Below are 12,198 nucleotides of genomic sequence, written 5' to 3'. Positions count from 1 at the left end.
TGGCTTTCGCCAACTCCAACTCCAAATGCGTGTCGGGCAGTCCCATTACACAAAACATTCTGATATTTCTTGCAGAAAATCCTCTTCTGGCCCCGCTTTTTTATTAAATTCGTGCAGAGATTTCTGCAGAAGAAAGGTTCCAAAGACATTTTGGTTGGGCGAACCGCTCTGAAAGGAACTAGGCTATCTTCTTCCAGGCTGCTGGATTCTGCCGTTCGCCCAAACGCGAGATTAATTTTGTGTCAACTGACTAAAACTTAATCGAGAAGCTGTTGCAGCTCTAGTCAGCGAGTTTATCTTATGTTTCATTGTTTGTTTGTGTTAGTTTAATAGCAAGTTGTCTCCTAGAGTGACACAATCTACCGGAGTTAGATTACACGTATATTATATTATATTTACATCCTCCTTGACTCCACCTACTTTATGACGTGGGAGTGTCGCCCTTTTTTTTATGCTGTCTATGGTTGCCCTAAGTAAAGGCTGCATGGGATCCTCCCTCCTGCCTGAGTAACAGTCTGACGTCCGTTACGTTGTCAGAATGAAACCTAAACCTCTCTGTTATATACCTTAAATATAACCATATGAAAGGTTGAACCTGCTGAAGGCGGAAGTTCACGCTAGCCAACGTGGGAGGGAGGTTCGCTAAGACCCTTTAATCAGGACAGAAATTTTCACATATTTGTAAGTAAGTATCTGCACAGCCTCCGCAGCCGGGTAGCGAAAAATCCTACCCGTACTTTGACAGCTCCGTACTCGACGTCCGCCTGGGTACTATATGGTCGTGATACTTGACGACGTGTCATCGACCGTTTGACTGTATGACTGACAGTTAGTTTACATGGCAAGTGAGCCATTTGTTTTTCAAATGAAGGTGTTCAGATAACTTTTATGTACCTACTTTATGTAGCTTAGCGGCATTGCTAAAAGACTAACGGTGAATTAGCAACATGTTAGCTGGGTTGGTTGATGGCTAGCAAGGGTTAGCCGCACTGTCTCATCTGCCATCTGTTTCGGTTGCTACCTTGTTATTTTCCTCGTATGTCTTCACATTTATAGATTTAAGAAGTGTCCTGTCAGCGCTGCCTGGGCTTCTTTCAGTTAGCCAGTGCTTGTTTTTGTTTACAAGTTAGCGTTAACGGATATCGTTTGTCGAGGCTCAGCTGTAGCTTGCTGCCTCTGTTGTTTACCTGTGTGTACATGGATAGCGGTCAGCTGGAGAGCTTTGTTGGTGGCATGGGGTGGTCGTAACAAGACTGGATCAGCTACAGAACAACCACAGTGGAGACATGGAAATGGAGCTGGGATGTAGCTAGCCAAAACTGTACAACCGACTTTCCACCAAAATGAGGAATAGTGGGGCTCTGAAAGAGGACAGCTGTGCCTGCTGGACTGTCTGATTTACTGTGGACGTTGGACAAAGGACAGGAGCGTGTTTGTCCATATTAAAGCTTAACCCAAGACTACTTGAGGAGAATAAGAAATACACTTTGCTGGGTCCACCCCTCTGGCGCTGGGATTATGATGATGATGCTAAAGACCCTACTGATCACCAGTCTTCTTGGCTGGGCGAAATGTCAAGAGAGCCAGAGCATGACACCAGAGGAGAAGACTGTTATCAGGTGAAGCACGTCTAAACAGACATAACACCACAATTTATATGTGCTGTGAATTTGTGACCTCTGCAGTATTGTGAGGAAATATAACAGAGTATGTGCCATTTTCTCATTTGATTAATTAATATTCCTTTATTTTGCAGGGACCAAATTATTGAAATGTTTGATCACGCTTATGGCAGTTACATGGTAAGGTGTTCACTTGGATGTAATAATTATTACTACCACTACATTTATATTTGCGTGTTGCACTTGTCTGGGGTCGAGTTAACAAAAAAAAAAAAAGAATCAGTCACAACTCCAGTAATACTTACGTACTATAAAGAACAACTACATTGTGAGACCAGTACATTTTGCCTAGTGGTCTACAGCAGGGTCATCATGTTAAGACACGTTTGAATCACTGGCTGGACAGAGTCCTCGGTGCATTTGGATTTGATTTAGTGGGATTCTGCAGAAAGCAAACATGCAGGATTTGGTCACAGCTGCAGTACCAGCCTTAGTGCAGCAGATGCCAGTAGAACATTATGTGATCCAGGAATTAGACTTTAATTAGAGTCCACAAAGTTAAGCAAGCAATCAGAGTGTAAGCCGAAAACAATCAGGTCATGGGTGGCTCAATTCATTCAGTAGTTCAGAGTTTTAAATATAAACTGGGTCAAGTACAAAACAGGTCCTGACAGAGTGAGAGATACAGAAAGGAACAATGAGCACTGTGTTCCAGAGCTTATGGTAGAGGCGAGAAGTGAGAAAGACAATTATTGGTAAGAAATTAGCGATGGTAGTTAAGAACAAGAGCTGTGGACCTGTTGGGAAAACAGGATAATGAGTGTGGTGTTACTGAGTATTTGATTCACTGGGTAGACAAATAGGTCTAAGAGATCATCCCATTATGAAGTACAGTTTTGTTATGAAAGAAACCCTTGATATTAACTCAACTGGAATCTGTCCTCAATCTTAGCACTGGAATAGCTGGAATATGTAGGTGGTAAGATTTGGGAGAAACTGTCCAGCTATCTTTCCTTGATGATGCCTTTTCTGTAGACTGTTAAATGTAGCCTGAAGACAGTCACTGTTGGTTGTGTTGCAGAAATATGCATATCCAGCAGACGAGCTGATGCCTCTGAGCTGCAGGGGGAGAGTCCGTGGCCAGGAGCCCAACAGAGGCGACATAGATGACTCCTTGGGAAAGTACGTTCATCATCCACTGGTATCTGCAGCATAGAAAAGATCCAGTGAGGTTAATTCAGCCACAACAGTTAAACTCCCCAAAGCAAACAAGCCATGTATTTTTAATCCATCAGTTGGCACCAGTTCATACCAAAGCCATATGTGACTCTTTGAAGTCTAATATCTACAAATATGCATCTTCAAATAAGACAGGGACTCAATAATCATTACTTATGTAACACTGTTCTCTTCAAACCAGATTTGAGATGAATTTGACATGGAGTAGATGCCCTTTTTTTCAGGAATACATGAAGTCAAGTCTTGTGAACTGAAATTTAAAATAAGGCAATAACTTACAGATTTACAGTACAATACATTGATGCATAGTGTAATTTCACTGGTAATGGAACAGATTTGACATTTAACAGTCAGTGGTTCATTACAAATTAAACTGGATCAGTGGCAAAGTGGGACGCCAGCTCCACTGGGCTGTGCCTCTCATTATGACCTTTCTTCCTCTGTCTCTGCAGGTTTTCTCTCACATTGATTGACACCCTTGATACCCTGGTGGTGAGTACTTGCAATTCAGTTTTCTCTGCTTTCGCTTTTTGAACTTTTTTCTTCACTGTATGTGTGGGGTTTCTTCCCCTTTTGACAGCAGGTGTATTGGTTCTTGACTGTTTGTGTGTGAGCAGGTGTTAAACAAGCTTGATGAGTTTGAGGATGCAGTGAGGAAGGCTGTGAGGGACGTACGCCTGGACAACGATGTGGTGGTGTCTGTGTTTGAGACCAACATCAGGGTTTTGGGGTATGAAGCATAACTGTATTTTATTTCCTTTTGTATTGTATAAATACATTTATGACATTTTTAATTGAATAGTCTTATAATAACCTTATTGTATAATAGCCTAATAAAAAAATCTGACTGAAGTGGAAGGAGGTTTAAAATTTTTTAATTATCCTGAATGTAGATCATTTTCATTTTTTTTCATCATTCATTTAATTCTCCTCAGTGGGCTTTTGGGGGCACATGTGATGGCTGACCTGCTCCGTCAGCGTGGAGACAGGATGCAGTGGTATCAAGATGAGCTCCTGCACATGGCCAAAGAACTGGGCCATCGATTACTGCCTGCCTTCAACACCACAAGTGGCCTTCCCTACCCTAAGGTATTCCTTATTTCCTCGTTAATTATCACAGGGTCTTATTTTAGAACTTTTATATGCAGATGGGGCAGACAGCCTCTTATCAGGTGTTATTATTAATGACCCTGATGTTTGAGTCATGGCATTGATAGAGAACACTTCCTCATAGTCAGCTCACCACAGAGAGATTAATGAGGAACATATTTTTGGGACATATTAGTAACTCACTAAAAATAATTTGAGCTGAGTGACAGCATTGTTTTTTCCTTGTTTGGTTTACCAGGTGAATCTGCGGTATGGAGTCCTGAACCCACTTTCACGCACAGGCACTGAATCAGACACTTGCACAGCCTGTGCAGGGACAATGATCCTGGAGTTTGCTGCTCTCAGCAGAATGTCAGGAGAGTCTGTGTTTGAGGTATTACCTCCCTCTGCCTCTCTAGAAATCTGGCTTTTTATGTTTATGTTTTTTAAATATATCTACTTAATGTGAAAATGAGATATAAGATATTAGATTTCTTACAAATTATTAAATTATTATTAAAAACATAAATGACTGATGTACCTATTTTTGCCAGAAACATTTTACGCATTTATAATATTCACTGTTTTACAGGAACATGCAAGGAAGGCTATGGATGTCCTGTGGGAGAGAAGACAGAGAGGAAGTGACTTGGTGGGGACAGTAATCAATATCCATAACGGAGAATGGGTCCGCAGGGGTGAGGCACTTTGAACACATACTCACACATACATAGTCTAAAAGAATCATAACTTTGGTAAAGGCAAGAGATGAAAACTGGAACCATACATGTTCTCACACAGTGGACGGTCAACACAAACTGAGCACTGATACATCACAAATGCACATACTGTACATACAGTACATGCACAGCTCTGTACTTCAACCATATTACTCTAATTTGATGGTTCTCTCATTTCTGTGTGCAGACAGTGGAGTTGGTGCTGGTATCGACTCATACTATGAATATCTGATGAAGGCCTACATTCTTCTAGGAGATAATGTATTTCTGGAGAGGTTCAACATTGTAAGTTGTCCATCACTGTATCCCCCCATATGCTATGGAGATCTGTAGTCTCTAAGTCTGTAGACTGTCCATTTGGCTCTTGCTGTATTCCTAGTTTGTAGTGAAGACATTTGTCAGTGTTTGTTAATCTATTTTTCATGATGTTTGGTCTATAACAGCACTACAGTGCCATTATGAAGTACATCAGCCAGCCTCCCCTGCTGCTCAATGTACACATGCACAACCCCACTGTGAGCGTGCGCAGCTGGATGGACTCTCTCCTGGCATTCTTCCCTGGCCTACAGGTCAGGGGTCCTGTCTTAAGATGCACACAATTTACATTTACTATATCCTTAAAAAATGAATAGTAAATAGTAGAAATTGTTGCTCAAATGTTGCTGGAGTGACATTTTATTTTCCACACAGGTTTTAAGAGGAGATCTGAAACCAGCTATTGAGACACATGAGATGCTTTACCAAGTCACCAAACAGCACAAGTTTCTTCCAGAGGTAAACAGTCTCTCCTTTTTTCCCCCTATTGTTTAATTTCATACGATAGGATTCTTAAAATTAAAATAAGGAACCAAAACAGAGAGCAGTTCCACATGTTACAGCATGACCCAAAGTAACTTAATGCACCCAAAGATGCTGAAGAGATAGCTACCTCTGTGTAAATAGTGTAACAAAATCACTACCAGTAAAAAGAAATCTCTCTTATCTCACTGTATACACAGCCCAGTACCCAGCATATTAAGTTATGTGGCTTCTTTTTTATGAAATCTATTCATCAAGGTAAAGACAATATTTTTATTTGACGCCAGTGTCACTAACTACAGTCTCTTTTGCTGGTTAATCTCCCTGCAGGCTTTCACTACAGAGTTCAGAGTTCATTGGGGCCAGCACCTACTGAGACCAGAGTTTGCAGAAAGCACCTACTACCTCTATAAGGTGAAAAAGCTGATTGTACAGTATCACAGACAGAAATAAACCACAATTTCCTTGTCTAAAAATGGGAAGTAGGCACACAAATGAAAGTACTCCACTCTTGTACTGTACACAAAGGAGCCATAACATTATGACCATTCACAGATGAAGTGAAGAACATTGATTATATCATAACAGTGGCACATGTCATGGTCTGAAATATATTAGGCAGTCAGTGAATAGTTGGTTCTCATGGTCATCATGTTGGATGTGGAAGAAATTGGCAGGTGCAAAGACCTGAGCCACTCTGACAAAGGCCAAATTGTCATGGCCGGACGTAAATTTGTGGGATGCTCCCAGTCAGCAGTTCTAAGTAACCAAGGAGGGTTTTGGTGGCATGTGAAGGATCTCCAGCATATTAGGCAGTGGTGGTCAAAATGTTTTGGCTCATCAGTGTATACACAAAGCTTTTCCATAGTAAACTAAACATACCATGTCAGAAGTGTGGTCAAGATTATATTTCATATTTTTGCAGGCCACTGGTGACCCCTACTACCTCAGAGTGGGACAGTCCATTGTGGAAAAGCTCAATGCCTATGCCAGGGTGCCTTGTGGATTTGCTGCTGTGCAAGATGTCCGCACTGGGGCGCATGAAGACAGGTATGAGAACATATGAGAGAAATACCATTACAAATATGTTTAAACTTACCTTTGGGGGTGTGGTCTATTCAAATGTATTCAAATGTAAATGTATTTCTATGTTTTCTCTGAATATTTGAAGAACCCTCTGTGTCTGTGTATATGTTAATGTTAATGTTAATGTGTGTGTAGGATGGACTCCTTCTTTCTGGCAGAGATGTTTAAATACCTGTTCCTGCTGTTTTCGGAGAAGAGCCAGGTTCCCATCAATATTGACGACTACATCTTCACCACGGAGGCTCACCTCCTCCCTGTCTCTCTCTCTACCACCCAGCCGCCCTGTCAAGGAAACATTACAGTGAGAGCTCACATAACTCATGCACACATGTTATAGCCCCATTTTTTTGTTTTGAATCTCTGATTGATGCAAGAGCCGATATGTTGTTTTTAACTGGGCATCATTTACTCCCCCAGGAGACTGTTCCTGTTCCTCAAGAAGAAGATCTGTTCACACACTCCTGCCCCAGCACAGAGACGTTGTTTCCCAACAACCCCTCATTTGCAAAAACCATCCGGGACGGCTACAAGTACCTCACTGGGGTGGGACGAGCCTTCCGCCCCGTACCTGTCAGGTATGCCCAGTCGCAAGGGCCTTTTGATTTTTAGAGTGAACTCTCTGATGGATCTTATTTTTAGTTTTAACCTGTGTGTGTGTGTTTGTACTTTACAGGGAAATTGAACTACCACTCCACGATAACGGCATGGAGCCAGTGGAGTTTTTGAAAAGCATGGGCATTTCTCTTACTCCACTGAATGAAGTCACAGCAGGAGACATTGGAAGTCGGAAGGTATTTTCTTACTCACCTCAAAACCTGACTTTCTGCCTGTCTTGCCCACTTTTAACTTTGTATAGAGTGAGCTATAACTGTAGGCAAGTACATCTGAATAATAAGAATAAATTTACTGAAGCCCAACATTGGCCCAATGATATCTGTAACTGAAAACATTTTAGAATTTAGTCAGACAGACAGCTTCTCTTTAAAACAGCAATTACTACAGCTGCAGTAATTTATCTAAGCATGATGTTAGCATTTTTCACTAAAATGTGCAATCATGGAAAGTACATATATATATAAAAAGATATGTCTTAAATAGAATGTGTGTTATTATGACATGAGGTTGAAGGCAGAAAAGCAGATCAGTCAATAACAGTACTGTGACCCAGTTTATCTACTTTATGTACTTGTCTGATGTTTTCAGTTGCTGATTTAAGACCTTATTTGGTCCATTTGGTATCAGTGATGTACTCAAATAACACACTGAACCATGCATCTTTTGTGTAGTAAGTGTGCTTCAGCACATCTATCAAAACAGTTTAATTATACAACCTGCTGTGGAAGCAATTATATCTTTCAGATTGTACAAATAACAGGCCTTTGAGCAGCATGGATTTAGAAAATAATAATCCAAAGATGTTTTAAGAGATTTCTTCATCATCTTATTAACCATGCTGTGCGCTGTGTTTACTTCAGCAGTAAGCATGCCCCCTCTGGTATTATGAGGTTTCCAACAGTGAAGAGGAAAGCGAAATGTGTCAATCATGGCAAATGGATTACCAAACCTCATTTTGCTTTTTTAAATGGTTTATAGGGATTGGGTTAATAGCAAAGTTAATGGAGTGAAAACTGGGTCAAGGTAATGAATGTTCTGCTTTAAATTACCTAGAATGTAGGTGAAAATATGCGACAATATACATGGTTTTCAGTCCTGTTTTCTACATGTTAACTCCTTTAGGAGCATAGAGGAGTGTACCGTGTAAAACTTGTGGCAGAGGTAAGCCAGACACCAGAGGAGGAGGAGGTGGTGCCTCATGTTGTTCAGCTCATATCCCCCCCTTTTCTGGGTCGGACAGTCCTCACAGCAGGACCTGCTAAGTTTGGAATGGACCTCTCCAAACAGGAGCATGGGGTGAGCTTCCAGTGTGATATGGTATACAGTGTCAATGTCAAAGCTCACAAACAAGATGTATAGCTCACCCATGAGATCTTTATGAACAGTATAATTAATGACAACTACGGAGTTGTTTTTAGCCAAGGCCAAAACATTTAGTCTTACAGTTGCATTACAGATTTCTTCCCAAACTATGCATATGTTTTGTTTTACCAGTACTTCACTTTATCTCTATCTCTTTAACATACACAGCAACTTACAATAACACACTCAAACTCTTGTGCCGCAGGTGAAGGGCAGCATAGTGAAAGCCTCCCCCTACACTGCCTGTGGGCCAATAGATAATGCAGAGGAGCTTAAAGGCCATATCGCTCTGGCCCTGCGTGGCGACTGCATGTTTGCTGCAAAGGCTCGTCGGCTACAGGAAGCTGGAGTCATAGGCGTCATCTTTATTGGTAAGGATTTAAATCATTTTTTTGATTTTTCTTTTTTTTTTTACCTACAGTAGTGCTCGATGCTCAGTATGCAGAGTTTGGAATAGCTGCCAAATTGTGTCAAGACTGAACCTCACAGAAATGAATTAATTCTAACAATTCCCTTATTGTCTTTTTTTTTCAGACCATCGTGAGGGAAGTAATAGTGATGAAACTCCCCTCTTCCAGATGGTTGGAGATGGAGACTCTACTGAAGACATCACCCTAGCTCTAGTCTTCCTGTTCAGCCGTGAGGGTGCAGTGCTCACAGCTGCCCTGGAGGAACATCACAACGTGGACGTGCTGCTGCTTCCCAAGGAGAAGCAGCTGGGACAAGGTCAGAACCAGGAAGAAACAGATTCGACGAATAAGGCAAAATTATCAAATCAAATGCCAAATCTTTGTTACTCTCTAAGATATAATTCTTCTCTCTGCTGTTAGTCCCATTTTACATTTCATTGACTCTCCTCCTCATTGTCCAGATAAGACAGAAAAACCTGTGGGCATGAACATCAAACTCCGCCTGGCACAGGAGGGGGAACTGGAGGAAGGGGCAGCCAGAGGGCCCACCCTGGAGTTTGTCTTGGAGAAAGACGAGGTGCTTCTTAAGGAAGAGGAGGAAGAAGATCTCAGAGGAAAACAACAATCACAGCAGCAGCAGTTCTGCGCAAAAGCATCAGAGAGTGACAGAACTGAACCACGTTCAGCCGATTCATCTCAAACCCCAAACTCTGGACCAGACACAAATCCTTGACCGCTGCAGATCATGAAGCAGCAAAGTTTCCTAACACTGATCCCTTATCAGTTTCTGAATGGCATGTGCCTCAGAGCCCCTCACTGCCCTACAGGAAGCCCTAACTGACCTAGCTTGCTTGTTTACAGCTGAAAGTGAAGAGTCAAGCTGTGCGATGGCCACACTCACATCCAGCCTTGACTTTGAAACATAAAGTGGTTCTATATTTATTAGACAGTCTACAAATGTAGCTTTTACTCTGTGTGGTGCAGGAAATGAGGGGGTTTTATTATCTCATGAGACTAAACTAAGGTAGTTGATGGACAAAAAACTGTAGAATGAGATCGTTGGGCTGGTGCTGCCTAAATATAGCCTGTAGTATTGCTACTGTAGGCACATAGAAGGTGTAAGTGGTGATAATGACGTACATTGTTAGCTAGAATTTAAAATTACCTCACCTTAGAGGAGAACGTAGAAAAGGCAGCAAAATGTACTCAGCTATGTTTTTATGCAATGCTGTTAGTTTGCGATCTAGATTGCACCTTTCACATCAACAAGTACTGTTAAATATTCAGTAATGGTGAAATACCAGCCAGTAGGTGGTGTTAACTGCAATGACCTGTCAGAAATATAACGTTAGTCGATGAAGTAGAAGAACTGGGGCCAATTTGGAAAGTTTATTTTACTTTTTAATGGTGAGCAACTTCAGGGAATTTCAAGAGTGAATACAGTTTGCTTGGTTAACTCATTTGATGAAATGTGTGCGTGTGTTCTGCATTTCCTTTTTTGCTATCATGTGTGCAAGTGTGTGTGCATGCAAGGTGTGTATAATGCTCAAGAAAGCATCTCGGCTAAAACATCATTACTTTCAGATGAAACCCTCCTATATTTAAGTCATCATCCAAGGAATTAAAAGAATGGAAAGTTGGCAGGATTGATTGCCATGAATCTTCTGAAATTCAGTTTGTTTGTTTTTTTGCACCTAGAAATAACTGTGTAATCATTCCTAAGTTGTTATTATTTAGGGCATCTTAAAAACTGCAAATTGCAAAAATTACCAAAGCTGGTTTTCTTGCAACTGAAGTCTACATGGACAGTAGTGCTGGTTAAATCCAGACGCAGCATCGCAGGTTGGTCTGCAGTCACTGACTGCTACGCACTTTGAAACACAGGTATGGTCATCTGTGGCAGATTCAAACAGAAATGACCATTCAGCCTGTCTTTGCATTTGTTTGTGTTTGTGTGTGTATGTGTTTGTTGCAACAGGGATGTTTGTTTGAATTGCTGGAGTATGGCAAGGTTTTTACATCATCCCAAATGCTAACTGTCAGACTGTAAAGGCCAATTGGATTATGTGCATTGTTTCCAAAATATGACTAATACAGTTGTACTCCACAGTTTTCTTGGATGCACTTTTGATCCAGATTTGTTGTTTCTTTGGTCAAGACTTATATTAAGACTGAAAGACTTGACATTTATATAAGTCTTTTTCTCACTCACACTTTACACAAACTAAATAGTTTTTAGGTATTATTATGTGTAATAATTTCACGCAACAGTCGATAAAGATGCATAACTCTTTAATCAGTTTGTTCATATCCGCTTGCTTTAGTCACACTAATAATTTGTTGCATGTTTTTTTGTCTTTGTGGTACATGAAATGTGAGCTGAAGGCTGTTTTTGTGCTGCTAAGTTAATTTCAAGTCTTAATCCAACAACATTTTATTTTTGTGTCTCACCTGTACGAGACACTGCCAACCCGTATACCTCAGGACTGTGTATGTTACTGTTCACACAGAAAAAAGGACCATGGACAAGATGTAGGGAATTATTATTATTATTGTCATATTTCATTTTGTTCTGTTTTCTAAGGTTTCTGTTGATCAGTGGCTGAAGCTCAAAAAGTGCCAAAAGAGATGCATGACATGGCTCCTGCTTCTGTTTCACATCTTCTCTGTATTCAGTTCCAGACTGTGAGCTGAGGCAGTCTCATCAATAAATTCGAGATCACACTTTCAAACCTCTTTCCATCTTTTATTTCTGTATTTGAGAATTTACTCTGAATTAGAATTGTGATTGCTGTACTCTGCAGAAATCATGTTATGTAAGACAAAATCCTTTTCTTAGGAATCATTATTATGTATCAGGACATATTTTTAAACAACATTTCAAAGGGATTCTGTTCCCAGGTGTCCCTACTTTTTTTTATTTTAAATCCATAGTGATCAAAGAATAAGCAATACTGACTGAAAAGCAGAAAACAAAACACCTTGAGCTAGTAAGCTTAGTATTTTGGTGAATGCTCTGAATGTGAGAACAGACATTGAAACCTTTGGTGCCAGATGGCTGGTAACAGCTACCACAGAATAGCACCGTGACAAGAATGATGGCATTTATGATGACATTACTGATAATGACGGTCTTAATGCTGTAGCAAGATCAATGGCAAAATATTATACCACAAAATTTCCAATGAGTCGCATACTGTAGTAGGTTGTGTGGGAAAAGATGAGACATGCAAACAG

At 40.7% G+C, this 12,198-nt stretch overlaps 1 protein-coding gene across 2 annotated transcripts; it reads left to right on the top strand.

The window, feature by feature from the left end:
• The first annotated feature begins 514 nt into the window (after positions 1-514).
• si:ch211-282j22.3 (ER degradation-enhancing alpha-mannosidase-like protein 3) lies at positions 515-11,685 on the top strand. Of its 2 annotated transcripts, XM_041059237.1 has the most exons (21): positions 515-685; positions 1,206-1,619; positions 1,757-1,802; positions 2,704-2,804; positions 3,314-3,353; positions 3,479-3,591; positions 3,797-3,950; positions 4,210-4,344; positions 4,543-4,648; positions 4,878-4,975; positions 5,134-5,259; positions 5,381-5,464; positions 5,819-5,902; positions 6,414-6,538; positions 6,710-6,875; positions 6,992-7,149; positions 7,248-7,365; positions 8,312-8,485; positions 8,757-8,922; positions 9,086-9,277; positions 9,423-11,685. In XM_041059237.1, exons 2-21 carry the CDS (start codon positions 1,519-1,521, stop codon positions 9,692-9,694), a joined length of 2,559 nt encoding a protein of 852 aa, XP_040915171.1. In that variant the 5' UTR covers positions 515-685; positions 1,206-1,518; the 3' UTR covers positions 9,695-11,685. The 2 variants fall into 2 exon arrangements, with proteins under 2 accessions (XP_040915171.1, XP_040915170.1); XM_041059236.1 differs by having other exon boundaries at positions 515-1,619.
• The last annotated feature ends 513 nt before the right edge of the window (positions 11,686-12,198 follow it).

The sequence above is a fragment of the Toxotes jaculatrix genome, chromosome 16 (assembly GCF_017976425.1).
Source record: "Toxotes jaculatrix isolate fToxJac2 chromosome 16, fToxJac2.pri, whole genome shotgun sequence".
Taxonomy (NCBI): Eukaryota; Metazoa; Chordata; class Actinopteri; family Toxotidae; genus Toxotes; species Toxotes jaculatrix.
This window is presented reverse-complemented; position numbering and strand designations above follow the sequence as displayed.

What these genes read in the sequence shown, in the direction of transcription:
- si:ch211-282j22.3 (XM_041059237.1), top strand. Translation starts at nt 1,519, where the DNA reads ATGATGATGATGCTAAAGACCCTACTGATCACCAGTCTTCTTGGCTGG. An exon ending in ACACCCTTGATACCCTGGTG is followed by an intron (nt 3,354 to 3,478) that starts GTGAGTACTTGC and finishes GTGTGTGAGCAG; the next exon opens with GTGTTAAACAAGCTTGATGA. An exon ending in CAGGAGAGTCTGTGTTTGAG is followed by an intron (nt 4,345 to 4,542) that starts GTATTACCTCCC and finishes ACTGTTTTACAG; the next exon opens with GAACATGCAAGGAAGGCTAT.